At 40.6% G+C, this 27,576-nt stretch overlaps 1 protein-coding gene across 2 annotated transcripts in view; it reads right to left on the bottom strand.

Annotated features, from left to right (window-relative positions):
• Nucleotides 1-4,133: 4,133 nt before the first annotated feature.
• The window catches only part of cd2ap (CD2-associated protein), a 68,680-nt gene continuing 45,237 nt past the window's right edge, over nucleotides 4,134-27,576 (bottom strand). For both annotated transcript variants that reach the window (XM_066677349.1, XM_066677348.1), the window contains exons 13-19: nucleotides 26,138-26,291; nucleotides 25,855-25,964; nucleotides 14,984-15,099; nucleotides 12,569-12,640; nucleotides 10,012-10,184; nucleotides 8,470-8,533; nucleotides 4,134-6,102 (exon numbers count right to left, since the gene is read on the bottom strand). In XM_066677349.1, the coding sequence (XP_066533446.1) occupies nucleotides 6,061-6,102; nucleotides 8,470-8,533; nucleotides 10,012-10,184; nucleotides 12,569-12,640; nucleotides 14,984-15,099; nucleotides 25,855-25,964; nucleotides 26,138-26,291 (731 nt within the window). In that variant the 3' untranslated portion in view covers nucleotides 4,134-6,060. The remainder of the gene's footprint in view (nucleotides 6,103-8,469; nucleotides 8,534-10,011; nucleotides 10,185-12,568; nucleotides 12,641-14,983; nucleotides 15,100-25,854; nucleotides 25,965-26,137; nucleotides 26,292-27,576) is intronic.

Here is a 27,576-nt window from a genome sequence, read left to right on the forward strand (position 1 = left end):
TGGTTTCTATCAAGATTTTAAAGTCATTAAGTTGTTTAGAATTAGCAATGCACATATTCCATTAAAAAAAAAAAAAAAAAAAAAAAAAAAAAAAAAAAAAAAGTTAATCTGAAATTTAGCGAGGGTCACGCAGCGCTGAATCAATTCACAGAAGCATCAGAGAGACTCACATGAGGCAGTGTTCTGGGAAAACATTCTAGGACAGAGAACAAAACATGCCTATGAAAGTGCCAGAGAGAATAGTTCCATTGCTATTGGTCCAGAAACACAGAAGAGCTTCATTGCTTGTCAGATGACTTCTTTTCCTGCTACGAGAAGGAATACTAGGAACTCCTCGGATGTGACAGCAGATTGCCATACAGTAGGCCAATTTATCTTGCTCATCTTCTCCAGAGCTAATGAATAAATCTGAGGAGACCCAGGCCATTGTAAGAAACTGAATTTACTCGTTAAGCGACAATCCACTGAAGTTATTTTGGACTGATTACGCACTTGAGACTGGAGAAAGTTCCTGAGGTATTCCACAGCAAGTTATTAGCTCCCAGTGGCAGTGATTCACATTTCTTATGAAGGATTTAACCTCCTTGGAGCACTGATGCTAATTATAGAGCCAATCATAGCAACGTGGTTCATTAAAGATATGGCTAAACCTCTATTAAGCTACAGAACTGTTCACTTACCTCAGATGTAGTGGATCAGCCAAGATTTTGATGATCAAGTGTTTTTTCTTTATTTAAGCACTAGAGGCTACAACAGCTACAAGGCTACAATCGCTTTCAGCCCTTCATTGAGGTACCACGGACGTCTTTTTGTGGTTTAGGCCAGAGAGACATACTGTGAATTGGAGAAATAAAACCTCACAGTGGAGCTGAAGTCAGAGAGAAGCCATATGCTCGTTTAACCACTTAAGATTCTTCTTTGTTCTAAAATGCTTTTGGGAAATCCAGCCACATGTTGGTAGATGGACTGGCTGTGTGAATCTACCCACTAATGTGAGTGTGTGATGCCCTGTGATGGACAGGTGCCCGGTCAAGGGTGTGTTCTTGCCTTGTGCTCATTGAATCCAAACTCTGGATCCCACATGATGAATGAATGAATGAATGTTAAAATTCTGCCCCTTTAGGCATAGGCATAGTTTAGGCACCATTCGTGGATTGTGGTATATACATGTTTTTGGTTCATACATTCTAGATTATTACTATTATTTATAAATACGAATGCCAGCAGGGCATTTTTTTAATTAAATGTCGCTGGTAACCATAGTCCAAGCATGTTCTAAATACTTATAACAATTGATACTGAATATTAGGTGTGTGGTGAGGGGGATTTTAATGAACAAGTGCTAAATACAGGTGATGTCTCCTTTCCTGGCCTCGGATAATCATACAAATCTGGTAAGCCATAAGCTGATGAGCAATCACAGTAATGACAAGTGTTAAGTCACCCACGTTACACAATTCCCATCTTATAAAACGCTGCAGTGTGACGACATACTCAGATCCTTATTTCACCTGCTTCATTTGGCTCCCAGACTTTTTCTGCTGTGGCCCCCTGCCGTTTAGAGGGAGTAACATTGCCACAGATTGAATATGGATCTGATCTCAACATAACACTTGAAAGTGGCCCAAAGCTATTCACACAGCCACACAAAAGGATGCACCTGTGTCATATATGAAGAAACAGATCGGATGGCTCTGTGAACACCTAAGTCTGTTGCAGTCCATTGGGAAGGCTTTCCACAGTTCAGTGAAGATTTGATGGCATTCAGGCACAGGAACAATAGTGAAGTTGTTAGTTGTATTGTTCTGGATTACAAAAGCTACCTCATCGTATCCCAAAGGCATTTGATGTCTCTATAAATACCCTGAATTTCAAAAGAGACCTAGGCTCAGCATGTGTACACTTATCGTCATGTATTAATTACTTCCTGTGAAATTACAAGTGAAGATAAGTATTCATGACTAAGTTAAGACCCATTACTAGGGCTGTGTATTGGCAAGAATCTGGAGATACAACAAAGATACAGGGGTTACTATTTGATATATTTCATTACTGTAAGCAACGCAATATATCGCAATTTTTAGGAAAAGTGCCATGGTTTAAGAAACAAACCACCATAAATATGTAATCTATGTGCATAAAAATACACTTTTCATTTAATCTGAGCAATGGGATGTGAATATGCAACACTGGTTTCTATTTTCTCAATTTTTTTACTTAAAAAAGTGCTTGCAGGATTCTTTATCAATCATTTTTTTTAAAACTAAAATATACAACTGTTAATTTGTTCAGTTACAGGGACTGTGATAAAGGTATATGCAGGTCCCCCTGTTCTGATTAAAAGTATACAGAGCTGAAATGTGGCTTATTTGGATCCTGCTTTTCACATTCTGTGCCAAGTGAACGTATACAACTGAACATGTGTAGTTTGTATTGGCTTCTTTGTTGTGGAATCCAAAGTAAGCCCACACTTCAGCTCTGTACCCTGCAGGAGCCAGACTAGGTCTTTTGGATTCAGTATTACAACACAATTTTGCAAAACTCAAGTGTTTCAATATCTTCTTACCCATTGCCTAAAAACTCTGCAGAACTGAGCATATATTACACACCAGTAACCGATACAGATACAGATGTATGCCTATTCTCGCTACTTTCTATCACCTTACTTACACTCTACATGGACAGTCAGACCCTTTTTGACACTTCTGGGGTGTGAAATGCTGCTAGATTTTGACATGTTTAACTGTGTCACATAAGTCTTTCAGGGCCATTTTTCCAATCAATGATGGAGCAGACGTGAAAAGCTTTTCACAACATTAATCGGAGTGAAGAATTTAGGCTGTGACGGCAGGTGTGATTGAAGAGGGATCAATTCTGCCAGTGTAGGTGGAGCTAGAAAAGCAGCTTCTGGGGCACTGAAGATCTATGTCTGATGATTTCAGATGCAAGCCAAAGATTTGGCAGTTGAAGAAGTGTCCGCAGTAGACAAATTGGCTGTCCCAGTCAAATCAATACGAGATATTCTTATTTTTCAGGTTAGATTTGTGAACATTAGAGGAAAAATAATGATCAACTAATCAGGGGAACACTTAAGTTTGACCAAGCATTAAGCATTAAAGCTTCCAAGGAAATCAAGCCCCAATTCAGATTAATCTGTCTGTTTAAAAAGCAAGTACAGTGGAACCTCTACTAACGAACGCCTCTACTAACGAACTTTCCAAGACACAAACCGGGCATTTGAATTTTTTTTGCCTCCACCAATGAACCATGACTCTAGAAACGAACCCGAGCTTCCGCTGAGCCGGCGGCTGGAAATGGACACTGACCCCAATAGGTGAGAGTCCCAGCGTGCCCAGACTTGAGTGAGCTTTTAAGATTAGCAAATTGTAGCTTTAGCAATTTAGCATTAGTGTAAATAGCAGACATCGAAATCCGTGCTAAGTTAAGCCCTATCTATGCTTCGTCTCCCCACATTTACCCACCCCTCGCGTCCCGTCATACAGCCAGTGCATGTGTTACTCCTCCAGCCAGTCGTCACGTCTTCAAGGTAGCGATATGTAACCACTTAAAACTTTATTTCTTTTTTATTGCTGTTACCACTGTTCCACATGCTACATGTACATTTTTTTTTTACTAATTTGAGAGTGTTGTAAACATATATCAGTTCAAAAAGGTGACTTTTGGGGTGGGGGCTTTTCCATAATTTTAAATGGGGAACATTGACTTGAGAAACAAACTTTTCTACTTACGAACCGGGTCACGGAACAGATCAAGTTCGTAGTTAGGTTCCACTGTATTCTTATTTTTCAGGTTGTGAAAATCAGAGGAAAAATAATAATCAACTAATATGGGAAACACCTAAGTTTGACCAAACAGTCAGTACCAGATACACAGCATTAAAGGAAATCAAGCTCCAATTCAGATGTATCCGTCTGTTAAAAAAAGCAAGTATCAAGAAAAGAATGAAAGCTGTAATAAAGGCAAAATGGACAGCATATTAAATACTGATGTGAAGAAAAAATGATGATTTTAATTGGCAATTTATAAAAAACACCTGTTACAGCATCCTGGATTAGCTTTAACTAGAACCATGGAAAATGAGTAGACAACTAGACGAGATCAAATTCTGTAAATAAAAGATATTTATTTAGCTTGAAAAAAAAAAAATCAGTTCATGCATTTCTGTTCAGAATTCTGTAAACAAGATCACTTGGAGAGATGCTGAATGTGTTCACAACCATTTTCAACAGTACTTAAAAAAAAATGGGGGAAACAAAATAAAATGGAATGTGTTCAGTCCAATTACAGTCAACACAGAACTGAATCTGCTTTAAGTAACCAGAGTTGGGGGGTGGGGGGAGTTAATACCCGAACATTGATTTAACCTGGATCGGACACTGAATTAGATGAGTGTAATTTGTTTATTGCTGTAGGGATTAAGATGCTGACAAGAAGCAGTTAACAATCTTAAACATGCGCACGCACATACACAATTTATGCGCATTCACATACACGCACACATCCGCACAGTCCCACGGTCCCTGATGAGGAATGCTTTGCACAGCTCTTTCTTGCAGGAGTAAAGAAGCCTGAGGAGAGGGTACACTTTTAGTGTACTCGAGTGAAGGTTCAGTTTCCCGATTGTTAGTAAGACAAATGTGAATGCAGCTACATGAACATGTCCAGTATAGAGCGATACGGCCTGAAGTGGAGGTGGCTCCTGAAAGGTAACTTTCGGTCTGACAAGGCCATCCACAGTGTTTGGCATTTAGAAAAGGGATTTCAAATCCGATTTCAAGTAGGAAAGTCATCATTGAGAGTGAGGGATTGTACAAGCGAAAGCACTTAAAAGTGATATTTTGGGATTGGGGAGAGGGGCCAAGTCGGTCATGATTGGTTCAGACGTCACCAAAAGGGAATGTTTGGATGGATACTAGGTTTGCAGAAAAGCTCCAGCTGAAACTGGGCCATTGCTGTTGAAAGCCCCACTCTTTGCAGACACTGAAGCACAAACAGATCTTCTACAACAAGCATTGGATGCTTTTGTAACAACTGACTGAAACATTTGATGTTCACACTGGTTCTTGATGTACATTCAAGCTGGACAGGATAGTTACTGAGAGGCTAGAGCATGCCTGCTAATATCATTTAATAATTAGCCAAGGAAAATATATGGGGACCAAGGACAAGCCTTGGAGACAGGGGAAGAGTCCATCATTAAGCCAGCAGCACTTTCTTTATATCAGATCACCTACTGTTTACAGAACTATGCTGAGGATGTTGCGTATTTCCAACTCAACCGAGACACATCATCCACATAATTGTTTTTTTCTCCTTCCCATTTTCTGCAATCACTAGACCATATAAAATATATATCTCGCCATAAATCTAAGGATATATTCAAAAGCTCCCAGTATTAACACTTGTAAAACAGGCACGATAGTGTCACCCTGGATAGGAATGGTAGAAAAACAAGAAGAAAAAGAAAAACAACAACAACAAAAAAATAGGCCTATCTCCCTTTTGACATATCAATAGAACACATTAGAACTATAGCAACAGGAGTATGTCAAATATTCCATAGTTATCTAAAGCGGTTATTATGGAAAGATTATTGCTGCAATCATAATTGTTATTAAAAAAAAAAAAAAAACTATCCCATGTCAAAAAATAATTGAAACAGAAGAATCCCCTCCATTACTTTTTACAGCTTCAGTAGTATTAAATCTGCAAATTCTGCCACACTCTCAAACGAATGTGCAGTCTGCATTTCCAGCACAGTAGTATATAAGGCCTCAATCGTTGTTGGCAAACAAAAAGTAAGGGGGAAGGAGAGGGAGAAAGAGAGAGAGAATGAGAGAAAGAGAGAGACATAAACATCTTAATTACACCTTTCTATACCATAAAACCTCATTATGTGCAAATGTAAATCTTACAATTTGTGGAATAGGTCAGTGACTATAAGGATTATGGGATGATACTCGTCCCTCGCAGGCGCAGGTGTTTCACCAGTGACGGGACGACAGGAGGGCTTTCCGACATCAGCTCTGACGTCTGCCCTCACGTCGATTGTACCTGCTTTTTTAATTTCTCTATCTCCACCTAGAACACAGAGCAAACATTAATGTACTGTTGTTGTGTGGTTAGACCGCTTCCACAAAGCCAACAAGACCATGGTGCAGGATTTACTGGACCATTTAGCCTAGAATTACTTTCATTCTGCAGTGCCATTTACATGTTTTATGTTACTGAGAGTTGCTCACTGGCTGGTGTCTGCACATGACAACAGCTCGGCTTACACCCTCAAATACAGTTTTACCAGAGAGTAATTTAACATTTGATTCAGTTCTCCTAATTAACCCCAATCATATTCTTTAGGATTACTCAATAAAGTAGTGAAATATTTAAGAGGAAATGCATTTAGCGCAAGGGTCAAATGGAGGCTAGGGAAAAAACCCTGATTGCACTGAGACATCAAAGGTGGGGGCATCCAAGTCTAGACGTGCTTTTTCTTATAAAAGCTGCCGTGAGTTGGGTTCATTTGGAAAGATCATAAACTCAGAGTGCAGAGACAACAGAGACATTGTGGATGCAACCCTGCAGAAGTCTACAAAGCAACTGATCAATTGATAATGATCTGAAACACACTAACAGACTTTTGAAAGAACACTTTTTTTTTTTTTGGAACAACCTGTTTAAAAGAAATGGCACTTGTTTTGGGGTTTTCTTTCCTAATGCAATACACCTTACACATTGTTAGATATGATACAAGATACGATGATAGCACCTTAATAACTAGTTGTTTCAGTCACCACTGTTCTAACTTATCATCAGCGGACTTTACTCATTAACCTTCCAATAGGTCCGTTATTTCTCTCAGTTAGTTCATTCCTTCAGAGTTTATGATTATGAGTGCAACATGCTCAAAACATTTAGAGTCACCTCTTTTTTCTACACTCCACTGATCTTACAGGAGCTCTTTGTAGTTGTACAATAACAGACTGTAGTCACCTGTTGCTCTGCCTACTTTGTCCGCCTCCTTTTACCCTGTTCTTCAATGATCGAGACCCCCACAGTTTTTTTTTTTTGTTTATTATTTGTGTGATAGAGCATTCTTAGCCCTGCACTGATATTGAATCGCATGAACATAAAACATATACCATAATAATATTGAAACTGCCCCTTTTCACACTGTACTTCTATGGTCAGAACACCACTGTAACACGACAGCGTAGGTATAATCTTGCTAGTTGAGCATTCTTAGCGCTGCAGTGAAACTGACGTGATGGTGGTGTTACTGTGTGTTGGGCTGGTACAAGTGGATCAGACACAGCAGTGCTGCTGGAGTTTTAAGCACTGTTCACTCACTGTCCACTCTGTTAGACATTCCTACCTCGTTGGTCCACCTTGTAGATGTAAAGTCAGGGACAGAAGCTCATCTGTTGCTGCACAGTTTGTAAGGATCTTCCTCTAGTCCTTCATCAGTGGACACTGAGGGCTTTAAGAACTCCAACTATACTGCTATGGCTTGTCTACTTTTACCATTGTGACAAAGACTAATATACCACTACCACATCATTGTAACTGCAGTGCTGAAAATAATTACCACACAAATCAGACCTGCTTTGTTGTGGTCAGGAGTCAAACGAAGTATGCAAAGCACAAGTTGGACTACAGTTAGTAACTGTACAACTACAAAAGTGCTCCTGTAAGGGCAGTGGAGCAGAGAGAATTGACAGTGAGTGCAGAAAAAAGGAGGTGGTCATACTTTTTGACATGGGTATAATGTGATGTACAAATAAGGCTTTTCTTCAGCGTATCTTGAAATCAGCATGTGATGCAGATTTTAAAATCACAAAGCAGAATGTATTCTGTATTTGCATGTGGCATCCCGTGACTTGATCGATGGACAATCCAGTGTGTAATACCGATACAAGTATGAAACTCTATGGACTTTAATTGTGGAGTCTAAGTAATCAGACTTAAGATGCACTATTTACTTTCTCTTCATTTTTAGATCACTCAGTACTTGGGACAATGCAGCTAAAGTACAGCCTGTTTATGCGTCATATTATTCCCAATTAAAAATGCCAGCATTAAAGCAACTAAGAGCTTTTAAATGTAATCTGATGTCACAGCCAACCACGAATAACAGTGGAAGGCATTACAGGACTTGCTTTCTTTGGAAAGAAACTACCTCTCCACTCTACATCTGGTGTTGTGATAATAAATTTGGCTGGATAAAGAAGGCTAGTCTTCACGATTCCAAATGAGCAGTTTGTGGGGAGAGAAATATAAAGTGCTACATGATCTTTGCAAAGGAGAGAGGCTCAGTGGGTGCCTGGCCTGGTCAGACAAATGCTGAGGACTTTTCTCTGCCTGAAAGCAGCATCTCTTGATGTACAGAGTTTTAGTGTTTTCACAGTGTAGCAATGGGAACAATAAAACAAGGGATTTGAAGAGACTTACTTGCAGGGCCACCCGTTTCAACTTCTCCTCGTCCAGTTCACCTCTCAGTTCCAAAAGCTCTTTCCTGCAGTAATGAAAAATTTATGTAATTATTTTTTTACTAACCATTATTATGTTTTTATTATTTTAGGCACATAACATTTGAATTGATGTTTTATACAGTAAGCCATGTTAAGTAATGAGTAAACCATGCTAAAGAATAGCCAAGTGGCCATTACAGTCCATGCCATATATGTAATTAAAATTATATATATATATAAAATCACATTTATACACAGTTGTTTTGTTAATATAATAAAATTCAAACTAAATAAATAATAAACATCAGTCCTTGGAAATAATAGTTGACATGAAACACACTTCATAAATTGCACAAGCTTTTATTACAATATCATATAAACATATTATAATGTACCTGCTTTCCTTTATTGACATGCAACTACAAATGTTCCTACTGCTGGAGTTGACAGAACAAAATGCCTGGACGCAACTGGACTTTAACCAAGACATTGGTTAATTTTTGACCTTTGACCATTGACCTTTCACACATGAACTCCAGAGAATCTCTAGAGAAACTCCAGAGTATTTGGTCAGATGTTGTCCTGGAGTGGTCTTTCATGAATGCAGCACACAGTGGGAGATTTTCTGTCTCTGGTTTACTCTCGCAGCAGGAAATGAAATGTGTGCTTTAGGCATGGAGCAGCGCTTGTGCAGCGCATTAAAGTGAAGCTCTGGAATATTTCCTGCTCCATTCTCACATCCAGGGTGCTAGGAGATTTTCGTGTTCACATACATCGCCTCCAGGTAAAGTCTGGATCAGTCCTGGATTACTGTGCATGTGTGAAATGGGCATAAGGGTCGCTCGCCTGGAGTCTACCCCAACTTCGAGACAGGTCAGAGTCCAAGAATCTACTCTTTTGAAGTTGACTCCCCAACATTATTTTCATTTCACAGCACATTATAACAACAGTCATCAAAAGAAACAACTGCAAAATCACGTTTTCTTTGAGATAAGTGATATGTCAATAGTGCATATGTCTATGGTTTACTTTTTTCTATGCTTGCATTCCAATAAACATGTTAATCATAGTTAGCTTCATTTCTTTGAGCTCATTTCCATCTTCCAGAATAAAAACAAGCTGAAAGTCACTATCTGTGCACACTGCTAATCATGATTCTTCAGGTCCTGTATTTTTCTCATTCTAAACTGATGTTAGGGTAAGTCCCTTGTAGAGCTCAGTCAATAGACTGTTAAAGCAGCCACTGCCTATTTTATTCCTGCTTCCAACACATCAGGAAATGACTGTTCTCTTATTCTCTTCCTGCATTACTGACACCTGTGAGACCAGCACTGTAACAAGATAAGCACTTCACCTGTCAATGGTTTTAATGTTATATATGTACATGTATGTATGTATGTGTGTATATAGATGGATTACTTTATTTGTATTGTTGGAAAGCACTAGGTATTAAGAATTTGCAATCATAATGGATGCTCAGAGTTAAGACTAGACAGAAAATATAAAACTTAATTCTGCTCACGCTTGCTGTGTCTTCAGTAACTCTATCGATAGCACTAGGTCCCTTAGCTGAGTCCTGAGCTCCTCCAGCTCGTCGCCTTTCTGCTCCTCCACCTCAGCTTTTGGTTTGGGCTCGGGAGTGGGTGTGCTGGCTGCTTTATTATGCACACTAGGTGATGCTGTTGGGAGGGATGGCTGTGGGGAAAGACACAAACACTGTGAAGCTTTCATCATTTTCTGTAAATTCTAATCTCATGCTTTGATTCATAATGATGCTAGTTAGAGTGGCCAGTTTGTTATAATACACTCAGTGGCCTCCTTCCATGGTCCCTTTAAATCAGGGGTGGGCAATCTTATCCACAAAGGGCCAGAGAATACCTGATTTCACTCCTTTAATCAGATGGTCTCAGTAAAACAACTGATCATGGGACCTCCTGATTGGTTGGAACTAAAACCAGCAGCCACACCGGCCCTTTGCGGATGAGATTGCCCACCCCTGCTTTACACTGATGGTGTATTAGGTGGCTGAAACATTCCCAATTCCCAGACCATTTTGTCAGCCAAACTGCATGTTAGGTTACTATGTGTACCAGTTTGTTTATATTTTCCACCATCACAGTCCTGCTGTCATACTTTTTAGAGTGTCACAACAAATGGGCTTTTCCAGGGATTAAGGCATAAATAAATAAAGATTCCAACACGTTTCCATGTGTAAAAAAATAATAATTAAAAATGCACAGGTATTACGTAGAATTTAGAATCTGTTAGAATCACATTATTGGCCACTGTGCTTGCACACAGAGGAATTTGTCCTCTGCATTTAACCCAATTCGTGCAGTGAAACACACACTAGTTAACACTAGGGGCAGCGAGCACACATGCCTGGAGTGGTGGGCAACCCTAGCAACAGCACCTGGGGAGTAGACAAATTATCATATTTCAACTCTAGGGAACATGTAACTATTTCTGCTTTTCTCCAATCAAGAGCATGACACATCTGACCAGGTAACAGCTGGCTATGACAGATATTTAACCTTTAAATATAATCCCTGATATATATATATATATTATATATATATATATTAATAAGTAATTTAGCAGTGGTTTTCTGCTTTATACAATAAGTGCTTAGCCAAATGTGCAAAAAACGTGATGTTATTTCTGATAAAATGCTTCTTTATCAATCAAACAATGTCACCTCTGTACAACATGTAAGACAACCTAATTAAGCTGTGTGTGTGCGTTTCAGAAAAGGGAGGCTGACATGGCATCACCTTCACATTTTGAAACAATTAAAATGACAGCCCTTCAATTATCTATATAATTCCAAAGCCATCATTTAACTGCTGGATTATTCTGCCAGTTTGCTGGGTTTGGCCAGCACTACCGAGAACCTTCGAGTCAAAAAGACTTGTGTGCAGACATGCAGGATCACTGCAAAAGCATTTAAATGAGATTCCTCACTGTGGCTTCCCAGTCTAATCAACAGGCTTCATTGAAACTGGACACTTGAAAGATGTCTCAGCAGTAACTTGTGAAGAATATTAAAGCGTCTGATATGAGACATCAGCGATAGGTAATACACAAAATCAGTACTGTATGACAAACAGAAGATCAAGCCTCATAAATAGATGTAAAGAGTGCAGCAGTTTCATCAAAAACAAAATGTATTTCTAATGGAGAAGCTACTTAAAATGTTATGACACACAAAAATGAAAACAAGGTTAGCCAGCTAGCATACTAATTTGTGATATTCATCTGACTGCCTAAATCATTCATCATCTGTAACCGCTTATCCAGTTCAGGGCCGCGGTGGGTCCCGAGCCTACCAGGAATACTGCCTAAATCAATGATATTAAATTGGAACCTCTACCTACGAACTTGATCCGTTCCGTGACCCAGTTCGTAATTGGAAAAGTTTGTTTTTCGAGTCAATTTTCCCCATTTAAAATAATGAAAAAGCAATAAATGCATTCCAGTCCCCACCCCGAAAGTGATGCACTGATATATGTTTACAACACACTCAAATTAGTAAAAAAAAAAAAAAAATACATGTAGCGTTACTAAAAATAAAAAAGAAATACAGTGGTAACAGTAATAAACGACTGGCTGGAGTAACACAGGCACTGGCTGTATGACGGGAGGTGGGGGGTGGGTGGAATAACGGAGAGGCGGGTGAATGTGGGGAGACGAAGCGTAGATATGGCTTAACTTAGCACGAATTTCGATGTCTGCTATTTACACTAATGCTAAATAGCTAAAGCTACAATTTGCTAATCTTAAAAGCTCACTCAAGTCTGGGCGCACTGGGAGACTTGCCTATTGGGGTCAATGGCCATTTCCAGCCGCCGGCTCAGCAGAGGCTCAGGTTCGTTACTAGAGTCATGGTTCATTGGTGGAGGCAAAAAATATTCAAATGCCCGGTACGTATCTTGGAAAGTTTGTTAGTATAGGCGTTCATTACTAGAGGTTCCACTGTATGTGTGTGTGAGTGTGTATATATACACACACACACATGAAACTACACAACTCTACAGTGCCACCATCAGAATCAGTTTTTTATATAAGCATCAACCTACCTTCCTGGTTTCTGCTGACTTTGGTCTTGGAGCGTCCTCTTCGTCAGTTTTCTCAATGACCTCTTTGTTTGGCTGTAAAACATCACAAAGCACATTTCTCAGTTTCTTAAACATGGGCTATGGAAAACCTGCCACTTCTGACAATCTGTCCATCTGCTTCTAAGCAGGTCCTTATTGCTGCATTAATTAGAGGTTCACTCAATGTGATGTCAACATAGAGAGTGAAACATATCTGAATAGTAAATGTAAAGTATTGCATGAAAGTTTGTGAACCCTTAAGAATTTTCTTATTGTTCTCCATAAATATAATCTAAAATATCATAAGATATTCACACTTAAAATTAGGTAAAAAAAAAAAGTAACAAATGAGATATTCGTAATTGAATTTGGTCTTCCTATTCCTCAAGAACAACAGTCCAATTTTACTGCAATTTGTGTGTGACAACCTTATGCAGCAATAGTTGCAACATTATGTATTCCCCAACTGTTTTTAGTCCTACACATCGGCTCCGTGCAGAACCACAGAAGCCTTAACATTGGGATGTTGGTTGGTTTCTTTGTGTGACTAGGCACAGGACACTGACTGGTCATTTAATAAACTTCATACTTCTTTGACCATACTTTAGGAGAAAAGCTCTTATGTGTTTATGGTCATTGTCTTGGTACATGACCCACATTCTCTTGAGATTCAATTCACTGAGAGAATTTGTGAAACTGGTACAATTCAGAATTCAGTGACCTATGGATAATATCAAGCCATCCGTGTCCAGATCCAGCAAACCAGGAATTTATCACTATCACGTTTTACAGACGAGATTAAGTTCTGATGCTGGAATACAGTATTTATCTTCTTCCAGATAGTAATACTTCACATTTAAACCAAGTTATATTTTGGTCTCATCTATCCGTAAAATATTTGTCAAATTTAATTTTGCTATGTGATCTCTAGCAAACACCAAAGCAGCAATGCAATTTCTGGAGGGCAGCTGAATTCACCTTGCAAACTTGTCACACACACACACCATTGTTCATTAGCGTTCTCCTGACGGACTACAAGACATTAATATTTGCTAATGTGAGGGATACAATTTCATTGCTTAGAAGCCACCCTGGGTTCCTTTGTGACCTAACGCCTTGATCTTTGTTGGCTGATCACTCCTGGGAAGGTTATAACAGCCTTTGATGTCCTCTATTAGTACACAATCACCTTAACTATGTACTGGTAAAATTCAAACTCATTACAAATCGTTCTGTAAGCTTAATGAGCATTAACAGCTCTTTGTGTGAGGTCCTAAAGAATCTCCTGTTCATGCCCTGATAGACCTCCACAAATATAGATCCCTAGTTTTTTTACATACCGATTCACACATGATTGTATTATTACAAATGTTTAAAAACACCAGCTTCTAACTTTACCTTCAAATTAATTGATAATTCTACAGATTTATGTACTTTGCAACTTATAGGTCTGAATTATCGGAACATTTCCCTCAGAAAATGTATTACCAAGTATAATATAACGCCTATGTGTCCTTGCATTCTGGATAAGCAAATATAAATAAATACACAAATCTGTGACTAATTACTGATAATGGTCTACAAATTTCAATAAACTATTATATGAAAACTGAGTCACTGTGAACAACAGGTATTATTTTCAGTTTTAAGAAACTACCAGTGGCACCCAAGTGCCAGCTTTGCAAATCTGACTTTTATAATATTTGTCACCAATGCACTTCCAGCTGTCTAAAATGACAAAAAGTATCATGACAGTGCAGCCCAAATAGATTATTACCTAAAATCGCCAGCTAACTCTCTTTTTGCAGAGTAAATTTTGATGACTGGAGCAAGAGGATCTTTATGCAGACTTCACCAGGTGATTCAAGCTGATATTAGAGAGTTTAGAGCATGCCTTTGTAGAAAATACACTATTTAAGTTGGTTAAATCCCAACATACAGAATTTGAAGTACTATTTAAGAAGATATCATTTTCTATGCACTCTTTTATAGCTCATCAGTGATGCATTCAAAAACTTCCAGCAAACTGCCTCATGTTTAGGCAAAAATCCATCATATACAAATATAAGCTGTATAATCAGTTATAAGAAATATCTGTTACATGTTAGTTATGTGCTGTAAATCAGTTAGTTCAAAGAACAGAAGTTAAACAAAAGTAAGTAAAAATAGCAAAAAACCAAAGACTTTTATTAGTTCTGGACTAAAGACAGTTATTTAGTTCTGGTTTGATTTGTAATGACCTATTTAATGAAGAAAAACATTTGAGGCAGACCCTGAATTCACTGAAAATTTTACCGCCATTTCTGCCAGAAGATGGATGGCACTGTATTTTCCACATCTAATTCCTCTTACAAATTAAATGTCTTTCATGCATAACTAAACTCTGCTTTCACTCACAGAGGAAGATCCACCAAAATGAGCTGGGAGGCGTCTGCCAGGCATCTTTGGTCTGCTCGCTGTTGGATGAGACAGCTTTTCCGAGGTAGAGGACACATCATCAAAACTCATGAGATCTGGTGCAGAAACAAGACAGACATATGGTTTAATTCTATAAACCAACACAACTGTACTAACATGAAGGTGCAGGAAACAACTCTATTTAAATGAAAACTAAGAAAACAAAATTATGACAGGTAATTATCATTTCTACTGAACTGAGGAAAAGTGATTTGTCTATAAGTAAATCACCAGCTCCTAATAAGCTAATCTTACATGGTTTATGTCATGTCTATTGTGCTGATGCATGTTATAGTCATCAGAAATATATCTGTGATGTATTAATAACATAAGGTCTGTTTTTAGAGATAAAAGGAATGAACAGTAAGAATACTGACAGTATAGTGCCAGCGATGTACAAATACAGTAGCATGGTCAACCACTAAGAAACATCGGAAATCCTTGCATTCACTGACACCATATCATCCGGTGTACACAGCATACTGCTGTCAGCAGGAAGGATGCTGGTGTGCAGAAGAATTGTGGTAAAGAATGACATTTGAAAAGACAGGGGGATGGGTGTTTCAGCTGGGTTTTATTTTTCCATTAGAAAATCAGACCTATTGGCCCCAGAGCAACAGCCAATACAAACCAGCTACTGCTGCTGTCAAGTAGTGTATTCAGACATTTAAGAGATTTCTTTGGTCTGCAACCCCAAATGATTCTAGGCTGAAACACTATGTTTGATCCTGAGGGTACAATCAACAGCATAAAGAAGGAAGTCCTCTGAAGTCCCAAAATGCAGTAACGTGTTTCGACAAGTTGGTGACCTTTTAGCATAACATGCTTTTAGCAGCTTTCATGTTGCTTTTATCAAGTTCTCAGATAGCCCCAGCTGCATGCTGAATTTCTAGCCCTAAGGAAATTTTAAGAAATTTCCTCTCTCTACTCATTGTATTATTCACTACACTGTCCTGGTTCTCTTTAATGAAGCTAGACCTTTAGAGTGATACACACATAAACTGACTGAGTTACAAAAAATAAAAAAAGAATAAAAAAAGAACGTTAAAACGCTTAATATAGCAGTACTTTTTTTTACAATACTGTATCCAAAAGAATATATATATATATATATATATATATATATATATATATATATACACATACAGGGTGTAACTGAAACACCTGGATTTCGTCTTGGGAATGACATATACAAGTCCTGCACAGTGGTCAGAGGAATTTTAAGCCATTCTTCTTGCAGGATAGTGGCCAGGTCACTACGTGATGCTGGTGGAGGAAAACGTTTCCTGACTCGCTCCTCCAAAACACCCCAAAGTGGCTCAATAATATTTAGATCTGGTGACTGTGCAGGCCATGGGAGGTGTTCAACTTCACTTTCATGTTCATCAAATCAATCTTTCACCAGTCTTGCTGTGTGTATTGGTGCATTGCCATCCTGATACACGTCACCGCCTTCAGGATACAATGTTTGAACCATTGGAAGCACATGGTCCTCCAAAATGGTTCAGTAGTCCTTGGCAGTGATGCGCTCATCTAGCACAAGTATTGGGCCAAGGGAATGCCATGATATGGCAGCCCAAACCATCACTGATCCACCCACATGCTTCACTCTGGGCATGCAACAGTCTGGGTGGTACGCTTCTTTGGGGCTTCTCCACACCGTAACTCTCCCAGATGTGGGGAAAACAGTAAAGGTGGACTCATCAGAGAACAATACATGTTTCACATTGTCCACAGATTTGCGCTCCATGCACCATTGAACACGACATTTGTCATTGACATGAGTGACCAAAGGTTTGGCTATAGCAGCCCGGTCATGTATATTGACCCTGTGGAGCTCCCGACGGACAGTTCTGGTGGAAACAGGAGAGTTGAGGTGCACATTTAATTCTGCCGTGATTTGGGCAGCCGTGGTTTTATGTTTTTTGGCTACAATCCGGGTTAGCACCCGAACATCCCTTTCAGACAGCTTCCTCTTGAGTCCACAGTTAATCCTATTGGATGTGTTTGGTACTTCTTGGTGGTATGCTGACATTACCCTGGATACCGTAGCTCTTGTTACATCACAAAGACTTGCTGTCTTGGTCACAGATGCGCCAGTAAGACGTGCACTAACAATGTGTCCTCTTTTGAACTCTGGTATGTCACCCATAATGTTGTGTGCATTGCAATATTTTGAGCAAAACTGTGCTCTTACCCTCTGCTAACTGAACCTTCAGACTCTGCTCTTACTGGTGCAATGTGCAATTAATGAAGATTGGCCAATGAAACCTCCCACGCTAAAATGACAGGTGTTTCAGTTTCATTGTCCAACCCCTGTGTGTGTGTGTGTGTGTGTATATATATATACACCTCCTCCTTGGATCACCACCTTAACGTGGTGGAGGGGTTTGCGTGCCTGCGTGAGCCTAGGAGCTATGTTGTCGGGGGCAATAGCCCCTGGTAGGGTCTCCCAAGGCAAATTGGTCCTAGGTGATGGGCCAGACAAAGAGTGATCCATAAAGACACAGATGAAAAAGACAACGAGGACACAGCCTCCCTTGCCCGGAGCAGGGTTACCGGGGCCTCACCCTGGAGCCAGGCCTGGGGGAGGGGCTCCTTGGCGAGCGCCTGGTGGCCGGACTTTCACCTATGGAGTCCGGCCGGGCTTAGCCCGAAGGGGATACATGGGTCCACTCTCCCATGGGCCCACCACCTGTGGGAGAGGTAGTAATCCGGGTCTGGTGCATTGTGGATCGGGTGGTGGTCGGGGTCGGGGGCCCTGGCGTTCCGATCCTCGGTTACTGAAACTGGCTTTTGGAACATGGAACGTAACCTCTCTGGTGGGAAAAGAGCCTGAGCTGGTGCGCGAGGTTGAGAGGTACCGACTAGATATAGTTGGGCTCACCTCGACACACAGTATGGGCTCTGGAACCAATCTCCTCGAGAGGGGCTGGATGCTCTTTCACTCTGGAGTTGCCCAGGGTGAGAGGCGTAAGGCAGGTGTGGGCTTACTCATAGCCCCCCGGCTTAGCGCCTGTACGTTGGGGTTTACCCCAGTGGACGAGAGGGTAATTTCCCTGCGCCTTCGGGTTGGGGAAAGGGCTCTGACTGTTGTTTGTGCTTATGCACCGAACAGCAGTTCAGAGTACCATGCCTTCTTGGGGACCCTAGAGGGAGTGCTGGAGAACACTCATTCTGGGGACTCCATTGTTCTGCTGGGGGACTTCAATGCTCACGTGGGTAATGACAGTGAGACCTGGAGGGGCGTGATTGGGAGGAACGGCCCCGCTGATCTGAACCCGAGTGGTGTTCAGTTATTGGATTTCTGTGCTCGTCACAGTTTGTCCATTACGAACACCATGTTCGAACATAAGGGTGTCCACAAGTACACCTGGCATCAGGACACCCTAGGCCGCATTTCGATGATCGATTTTATAGTCGTATCATCTGACCTGCGGCCATATGTTCTGGATACTCGGGTGAAGAGAGGCGCTGAGCTGTCAACTGATCACTACCTTGTGGTGTGTTGGATCAGATGGCGGGGGAGGATGCCGGACAGACCTGGCAGGCCCAAACGTGTGTTGAGGGTTTGCTGGGAACGTTTGGCAGAGGAACCTGTCAGAAAGATCTTCAACTCCCACATCCGGCAGAGCTTCGACTGCATCCCGGGGGAGGCTGGTAACATTGAGTCCGAGTGGGCCATGTTCCGGACCTCCATTGTTGAGGCGGCTGAACGGAGCTGTGGCTGCAAGGTTGTCGGTGCCTGTCGGGGTGGCAATCCCCGCACTCGGTGGTGGACACCCCGGGTGAGGGGGGCTGTCAAGCTGAAGAAAGAGTCCTATCGAGCCTGGTTGGCTCAGGGGACTCCGGAGGCAGCCGACAGATACCGAGGAGCCAAGCGGCTCGCAGCCTCGGCAGTCGCTGAGGCAAAAACTCGGGTGTGGGAGGAGTTCGGTGAGAACATGGAAAACGACTTTCGGTCGGCTCCAAGAAGTTTCTGGCAAACCGTCAGGCGACTCAGGAGGGGAAAGCAGTTTTCCACCAACACTGTATATGGTGGGGGTGGGGAACTGTTGACCTCGACTGGGGACGTCACCAGACGGTGGAAGGAATACTTCGAGGATCTTCTCAATCCCACCGGCACGTCTTCCGCAGAGGAAGCAGAGCTTGGGGACCCCGGGGGGGGCTCGTCTATCACTGGGGCTGAAGTGGCCAAGGTGGTAGGGAAACTCCTTGGCGGTAGGGCCCCGGGGGTGGATGAGGTTCACCCCGGGTTCCTCAAGGCTCTGGATGTTGTGGGGCTGTCCTGGTTGACACGTCTTTGCAACATCGCGTGGACATCGGGGGCAGTGCCTCTGGACTGGCAGACTGGGGTGGTGGTTCCCCTTTTTAAAAAGGGGGATCGGAGGGTGTGTTCCAACTATAGGGGGATCACACTCCTCAGCCTCCCCGGTAAGGTCTATGCGGGGGTACTGGAGAAGAGAGTCCGACCGATAGTTGAACCTCGGATCCAGGAGGAACAATGCGGATTCCGCCCCGGTCGTGGAACACAGGACCAACTCTTTACCCTCGCTAGGATCCTGGAGGGTGCATGGGAGTTTGCTCAACCAGTCTACATGTGTTTTGTGGATCTGGAGAAGGCATTCGACCGTGTCCCTCGGGGTATTCTGTGGGGGGTGCTCAGGGAGTATGGGGTACTGGGCTCTTTGTTACGAGCTATCCAGTCCCTGTACAAACAGAGCAGGAGTCTGGTTCGTATGGCTGGCAGTAAGTCCGACTGGTTTCCAGTCGGAGTTGGACTCCGTCAGGGCTGCCCGTTGTCACCGGTTCTGTTCACAATTTTTATGGACAGAATTTCTCGGCGTAGCCAAGTGGCGGAGGGTGTCCGGTTTGGTGGTCTCAGGATCCCATGTCTGCTTTTTGCAGATGATGTGGTCTTGTTGGCTTCATCGAGCCGGGACCTCCAGCTCTTGCTGGACCAGTTTGCAGCCGAGTGTGAAGCGGTAGGGATGAGGATCAGTACCTCCAAGTCCGAGGCCATGGTACTCAGTCGGAAAAGGGTGGAGTGCTCTCTCCAGGTTGGAAGTGAGATCCTGCCTCAAGTGGAGGAGTTTAAATACCTCGGGGTCTTGTTCACGAGTGAGGGAAAGATGGAGCGTGAGATTGACAGGCGGATCGGTGCAGCGTCAGCAGTAATGCGGGCTCTGTACCGGTCCGTTGTGGTGAAGAAAGAGCTGAGCAGAAAAGCAAAGCTCTCGATTTACCGGTCAATCTATGTCCCAACCCTCACCTATGGTCACGAGCTTTGGGTAGTGACCGAAAGAACGAGATCGCGGGTACAAGCGGCTGAAATGAGTTTTCTCCGCAGGATGTCTGGACTCTCCCTTAGAGACAGGGTTAGGAGCTCGGACATCCGGGAGAGACTCGGAGTGGAGCCGCTGCTCCTCCACGTCGAGAGGAGCCAGTTGAGATGGTTCGGGCATCTGGTTCGGATGCCTCCTGGACGCCTTCCTGGAGAGGTGTTCCGGGCATGTCCAACGGGGAGGAGGCCCCGGGGCAGACCAAGAACACGCTGGAGAGACTATATGTCTCGACTGGCCTGGGAACGCCTCGGTATACCCCCGGAGGAGCTGGCGTCGGTGGCTGGGGAGAGGGAGGTCTGGGGTTCTTTGCTCCGACTGCTTCCCCCGCGACCCGGACCCGGATAAGCGGTGGATAATGGATGGATGGATGGATATATATATATATATATATATATATATAAAATTAAATATATATATTTAATTATATATATATATAATCCTCACTCCTGGGCCCTCGCAGTGAACTGAGCTGAGGCTCGTTCACTCATTCTCATTTAAAGAAATAGGCGCTGAAACCTGTCAATCTTGCTCAAATCTGAAATGTTAAGACAGGGTAAGAACTGTGCTGTGTTTGAGTGTTTCAGCATTTAGACCAAAGCATGTCACAGAGGTACCATTAGATCCCCAGGTAAATGTTTTAATTTGTGGAAAAACCAGGGAGAATGTTACATTTTTAAGTTAGCCAAAATCAAGCTAAAATTCCAAGTAAGGAATTTGTTCTTCAATCTGTTCCCACAAACAGCACAGAAAATCTTTAATCAAATTTTAGCCTTGTTAAACAATGCGGCTAACAGTAGATGTGAAGGTAATAAAACTAGGGATGATAAAAAGGTAAAAGAATTTGACACTAATTTTAAGTTAACAGAAGTAGGGAGATCAAATAAAAAGGCCAGGCACAATATTTACATAATTTGATTGCAGTTGTCTTAGAATAGCTCAATGACTTGCCACAGTGAATATTCTTTTCCATTGTTTTGTCAGTTCCTGACCGATGTAAATCAATACAGCTAATCAGCCAATCTAGCCACTTTCAGATTATAATTGTACTTTCAAAAAGTTATTTAAACTATCTTTATTATTTGTATAAAGATTACTCATCAGCTAAAATGTGATCTTTACGACAGGCCTCAGAATAAAGTAGCAAGAAATACTAAAGCAGGGGTAAATCAAGGGTAAAAATCTGTTCAATTTGGAGACAGGCTCTTTTAAACCCAAACATTTCAAAACATAATTTTTAAACACATCCTGAGGCTGACAACTCAACCTCAGAGCCTTACTTGCATATTCATGTATCACTGGTTTCAAATATTTAACAGCTAGGCTCCAGAGACTGCAACTAGGCTGTCACCAATGATAAGTAGCTCTTGAGCAAACAGATGTTGCTCTCATCAGAAAAACTGAGGATGAAAGTCATCACACTGTTGATGCAGGAAAATGCAAGTCAATTCCTAACAGCAACTTGTACGCCAAGTCTCTGCACAAAAATACATTCATGGTCTGAAACCGCTTATTCTGTTCAGGGTCGCAGTGGGACAGGAGCCTACCAGGAATCGCTGGGCGTAAGGCATGAATACACCCTGGAGGGGGCGCCAGTCTTTCACAGGGCAACACACCTATGGATTTTTTATTATTTTTTTTGGGAGTCGCCAATCCCCCAACCAAGATGTTTTTGGACCGTGGGAGGAAACCGGAGCACCCGAAGGAAACCCACCCGGACATGGAGAGAACACACTCCTCACAGACAGTGCGGGACTTGGACCCACAACTTCCAGGTTCCTGGAGCTGTGTGACTGCGACACACTACCTGCTGCTCCACAAAAATACATTACAAGCTAAATCATCACTCCCTTTGAAAAACGATGGCTTTACTCATGGTCCCATTATTTGTTTATTCATACCTGATTTATTTATATATTATATCTCACAACTCTCGCACTTGTAACACTGATCAAGGGAAACTTTAAATATGAACTTTAAAGAAGTATATACGCAAATAAAAATGCACCCTGTCATTGTCTTTACATTGAGCCATATCTAATATCACCACAAGTGGAGCTGCTTGTCTGGCAGTGACTCTGACTGCATAAAATCACAGGACGTCATCTTAAATTTGAGGATATTTACATGTTTACTTGTGATTTTATCTGATTGAATCGAAATTAAAAAAAATTCCAAGACACATCTGGATGAAATCCAAAACTGAAAAATGTTGGCAATAGATGAAAAATGAAACTATATGACATTTTGTAGACAGATTTAACAAAATGATAAAAGTACAGTACAGGCCACAATATTCAATATCCTCAATAACAGAGAATCAAACACCAAAGCAAAGTAATCATAGGCATTAAAATGTAACAGCTGCACCATTTATCACAATTTATGTTGGAACAGAGAAACTGAATATAAAGCCAATTTTCAGCTTCATTATATTATGCATCATTATAAAAGCTATGAACACAGATGGATGTTATTATAGGACTTCTGCATATATTGTTCTGTTGCATTTATCAAATAAAGTGGAACTAAATAAAGTGTATTACTGAAATGATGTGGAAAATCTGTAATGAAAAATTTCTTCATGATTAACTTACAGGATATTGGACATAATCAGAAAGTTTTTTCACAGAAACACTGATATAGCTGCGTGCAGTCAGATCTGCTGCTACTGAACCTGTTTGAAAGCACTGAAGCATTTTAAAGACTATTTAGGCCTATTTTATCTGTGTTATTTTCAGTCGTCACGGCTATGTGTTTCTTTGGAAACTAAAAATCAGCTGAAAACTTCTGGTGGCAAAGATTACAGTACATCTCTAAAGTATATTTAGTTTAAACCATTAATAATCATTTATTCATTGTCTGTAACTGCTTATCCAGTTCAGGGTCGCGGTGGGTCTGGAGCCTACCCGGAATCACTGGGCGCAAGGCAAGGACACACCCCTTCACAGGGCAACACACACACACCACTTTTGGACAATTTTGAGTCGCCAATCCACTTACCAATGTGTGTTTTTGGACCATGGAGGAAACCCACACAGACACAGGGAGAACACACCAAACTCCTCACAGACAGTCACCCAGAGCAGGGCTTATTAACAATCATTTCAATACTAATTTTCATTAGAAGAAAAAAATTATATATAAAGCTCTATAGTTATATTTAGTACTTGGTTAGCAACTTGTTGAGTTTTCAACCCGTAAATCTTACTTCCTGATATTTTCCCTGGTATTACTCTGCCAAGCCTGTATTTCACATACTTCTAGATTTCAGGTTGTTTATGAAGTCAAGCTAGTTTCACTGAGAACAATGCTTACTCCAGGCACAGTTTTCCTTCTGAAGATTTTCTTCTTTCTAATATACTGATATACATTCATCTTCGTGTAATCATAGAAACATTGCTCATGTTATAAATCGCATGGTGCGATTGCTGCACTATAATTATTGTTTATTAAGAAGAAAAACTGTCTAAATCTGTCTTTTGTTCTAGAAAAAAATACATTTATTTTAATTGAAATAAAACACAAAGCTAGCGAAGACTTAATGTGCACCCGTGTATTTTGCCTGATGCAGAAGACCAACATGGCACGTCTGAAGTGGCCAATAAGACAAATCCAAAAGCAGTCTTGCATATACCAGCAGTTTTTCTGATTGTCTGTGGTTGCCCTGCATGCTTAACACTTTAAAGCCAAACGTATCAAATATGATACTTGATGTTTGGAGGTGGCTCTTTCGACATCTAATGAAAAGAAATACAGAAACAAGCTTCCATCTTTTGGGGCAAGTGTTCTGAGTTCTCTACTGAACTGTGAATGAAGTTGAAGCATTTCCAAGCATTTACCAAACCATTACAAAATTGTTACTATCATCAGGAAAACACAGGAGAAAATCTCAAGACTACTTTTTTGCTAAAGTGAAGCAAAACCAGTTATGATTTGTATGATGTTACCTGTAGTAAAACTAAGCATATCATAGGTGTAGTGTATTCTACATGTCAAATGCTCATTAATTATGATAAATATTCAGAAAACTCTGTTCTTTACAGCACAAAACACATTTAGACAATTTTTACGAGTATTTTTACGAAACAAAAATGTATTTTTAGTTTTCCAAAAGTCTTTGTGTACAAAATCTGTTGGCTCAGTCGTCAACATAGATTTTGTGAGACAGATTCAGAGAAAGATGATGATGATACAAGTGAGTGTGGGAGGTCTGCTGAATGAAAGCCAAGGTTCAGACAGTAACAGAAACAACTGTAGGTCCTCTAAATATGGAAACATGGTTGTGCTGATCAACAAAAAAAAAACAACCTTGGTGGTTTTTGGTTTTTTATTACCACCAGTATATGAAGTGTAAAAAGGTCAGAGAGAAAAACAGAGTACTTATAAGTCAAACACCTCTGGAGCAGTGTTTCTCCTCAGCTCTATATTGTTTACCCGAGACGTTCTGAAGAACAGAGACAATAATTTGCTATCCATTGTTTAACTGAAATCAATTAAAATTAAGAAAAAATTGTAAAGAAGTCAAAAGAACTGTTTTAACTGATGCAGTGAACTAAATGAATAACAAATTTAAAAATATATTGGCCTATGATGCATTCAAAAATCATATGATCCTACATTTGGATTTTTTTACTTAAAGGTCCACATAATGTGTGATTTTCAAAAAATCTGTTTTATTGTATTATTATTTCACGTGTCAGGCTTTAAAGGGTTAAACCACTACTTTTGCTCAAACTTCAAATGCTACTACAGCTGCTGTCCTATGCAATTTCATTTAGAACATCCACTCATGAATCAATGACTCACTCTCAACTCTACTCCCCCCACCCCCATAGCTGGCACTTGTGGGTGTGTTCGAGACTAAGGAGGACAAGAACCCACAACGGTTTGGATTTCTTGAATTGTATGCTGATACTGACAACTACATGCTGAAGCAGATCTTAAACCCCTAGGTGTGTAGTCAACAAAAAATAAAGAAAAATAAATCACTCAACTGATGAAATCCAACCCATTAGTTCCAGGGACAAACACTTGAGCAATTAAGTATTTCTTTCTCAGTCAAAAACAAAGGGAAGGCAACACTCAGATGCTAGAACAAACTTCCACTGGCTCTCTAAACAATGGACTCTCTTACAGTCTTCAAACGCAGACTGAAGACCTATCTCTTTGTGACCCACTGGGCATTTATACTTCACTTAACTCGTTTCTTTCTAGGTTTGAGCACTGACTAGATTGCATTGTGTATTGCATTTACTACATTTTGTTCTTTGTTGGTATTAGCACTGGCCCTTGTTCTGAGAAGTATCTGAGCTCAGAGGGAATTTGGACCCAACCTATTTGTACCAGGTATGATACACATTCTGTCTGAACACTAAGCACATTTGTGAGTCACTGAGGATAAGAGTGTCTATTAAATGCTGTAAATGTAAATGTAACACTGTTTTGATAATCATATCATTCACACACCTGACTCTGGGGTCTTCTCTGCCCAGTCTCCCGACAAGGTTTTTGGTTTGCTGGGTAATGTTGGTTCCAAATCCGACTTTGGTCTTGAGTGAGGCACCTCTCCATTGTGCCTACAGAGAAATAAATAAAAATGACTCTGGAAGAATGGTACATAAAGCTTCATCACAGTTATCTCAATCATATCAATAATTTGTCAACATTTATAGCTCTATGTGTATCATGAACTGTCAAAAACTATGTGAGCCATGAGCAAAAACAAGTCATAATATTTGGAATCACTTACTTAGCCACTGGAGATGGAGCAAGAGGTTTGTCAGGTCGTTTAGGGGTCAAAGATACTGGACGCAACAGTCCTTTGTTTGGAGGGGGTATAGGCTTTTTCGGGGGAACAGTGGGAGCAGCAGGCTTGGCAGGTTTGTCTGGCAGAGCCTTCTCAACTTTATAGGGGAAAGGAAAAAAGCAAGAGTAAATGTCTAATCAACAACAATTCCAAGAACATAAATCAAATACAAAAGACCATAGATGACTAATAGGTGGAGAAAGTACTTCCTTCAGACATTTGTAGCTTTATATTGTTTTAGTGTAGATTCAAACTATTTGTGACACTCAATATGTAATTTATGTGAGGTGAAAGTTAACAAATGCAACGGATTCATTATTAATTTATAATAATTTGTAATAATTTATATCATGTTTCTTAATTTTGGTTGATATAATTCCGATATCGAAATGAACAATATAAAAGCCACAGAATAAACAAGAAACATGACATCACTGTCAAAGATAAACCTCTTGGCTTTGTCAATATTCATTTTAAAGTTAGTTTAAAAAACATTGAACTGATGGCAGTGCCCTGTAATGAAAATCAGTCAGTGACAGATGATGTAACTAATGTACAGGGGTTCCTCGAATTACGTTGATCCATTCCTACGTCGCGTCGTAAACCGATTTTCAGTGCAAGTCGGAACATACTTACATACTGTACATAAATAACATACTGTAAGCACTTATACTTACTACTCTAACACCTACCCCGTGCCGCGTAACCGTGTATTCTTCCGCCGCGCACATCAAACACGAAGTTTGCATTACGACGTTTACGACGCAAAACCACTTAAGTTGAAACAAGGCTTTATACAGTAAATGGGAGATGTGTCCTAACCACGAAATCGTAACTCTGGACTGACGTAACCCGAGGACCTCCTATATATTGAAACATTGAAAATGTGTTTAAAAATGATATCATTATTATGAAAATATTTACCCTGTTCTATATATTGATATTGAATTATTGGCCACGCCTACTTAATGCACTTTAATTTGTCCATTTAAACAGATGTGGGTAACTTTTTTTTTTTCTCCCAGTTTTATGAAACTTAGAAGCTCCATCCACAGACAAAACATGCAAACATGCAGCCAGTGCTGCTCTACTTTCACTTTCATTCTTTCCTTATGTGATTCTCATGTGGACTGTGTTCACAGAGTGAAAATATTTGTACGTATTTACTAATAATATACAAAAGCATATGATTACACATATATAATCATCTGACAGCCCCTATATTCATATAACTAAAATCCCACAATATTAAGGAGTGAGAGAAGTGTTTCAAGAGTGATACTTTATTAAATCACTTCTTCCAAAAGTGTGATGGCACTGACAAGCTCTTTTTAACCCAGCCTTCCTCCAAGAGCACCTCAGGGTTTTTTGACGTTTGACAT

Source organism: Hoplias malabaricus, chromosome 7 (genome assembly GCF_029633855.1).
Source record: "Hoplias malabaricus isolate fHopMal1 chromosome 7, fHopMal1.hap1, whole genome shotgun sequence".
Lineage (NCBI taxonomy): Eukaryota > Metazoa > Chordata > Actinopteri > Characiformes > Erythrinidae > Hoplias > Hoplias malabaricus.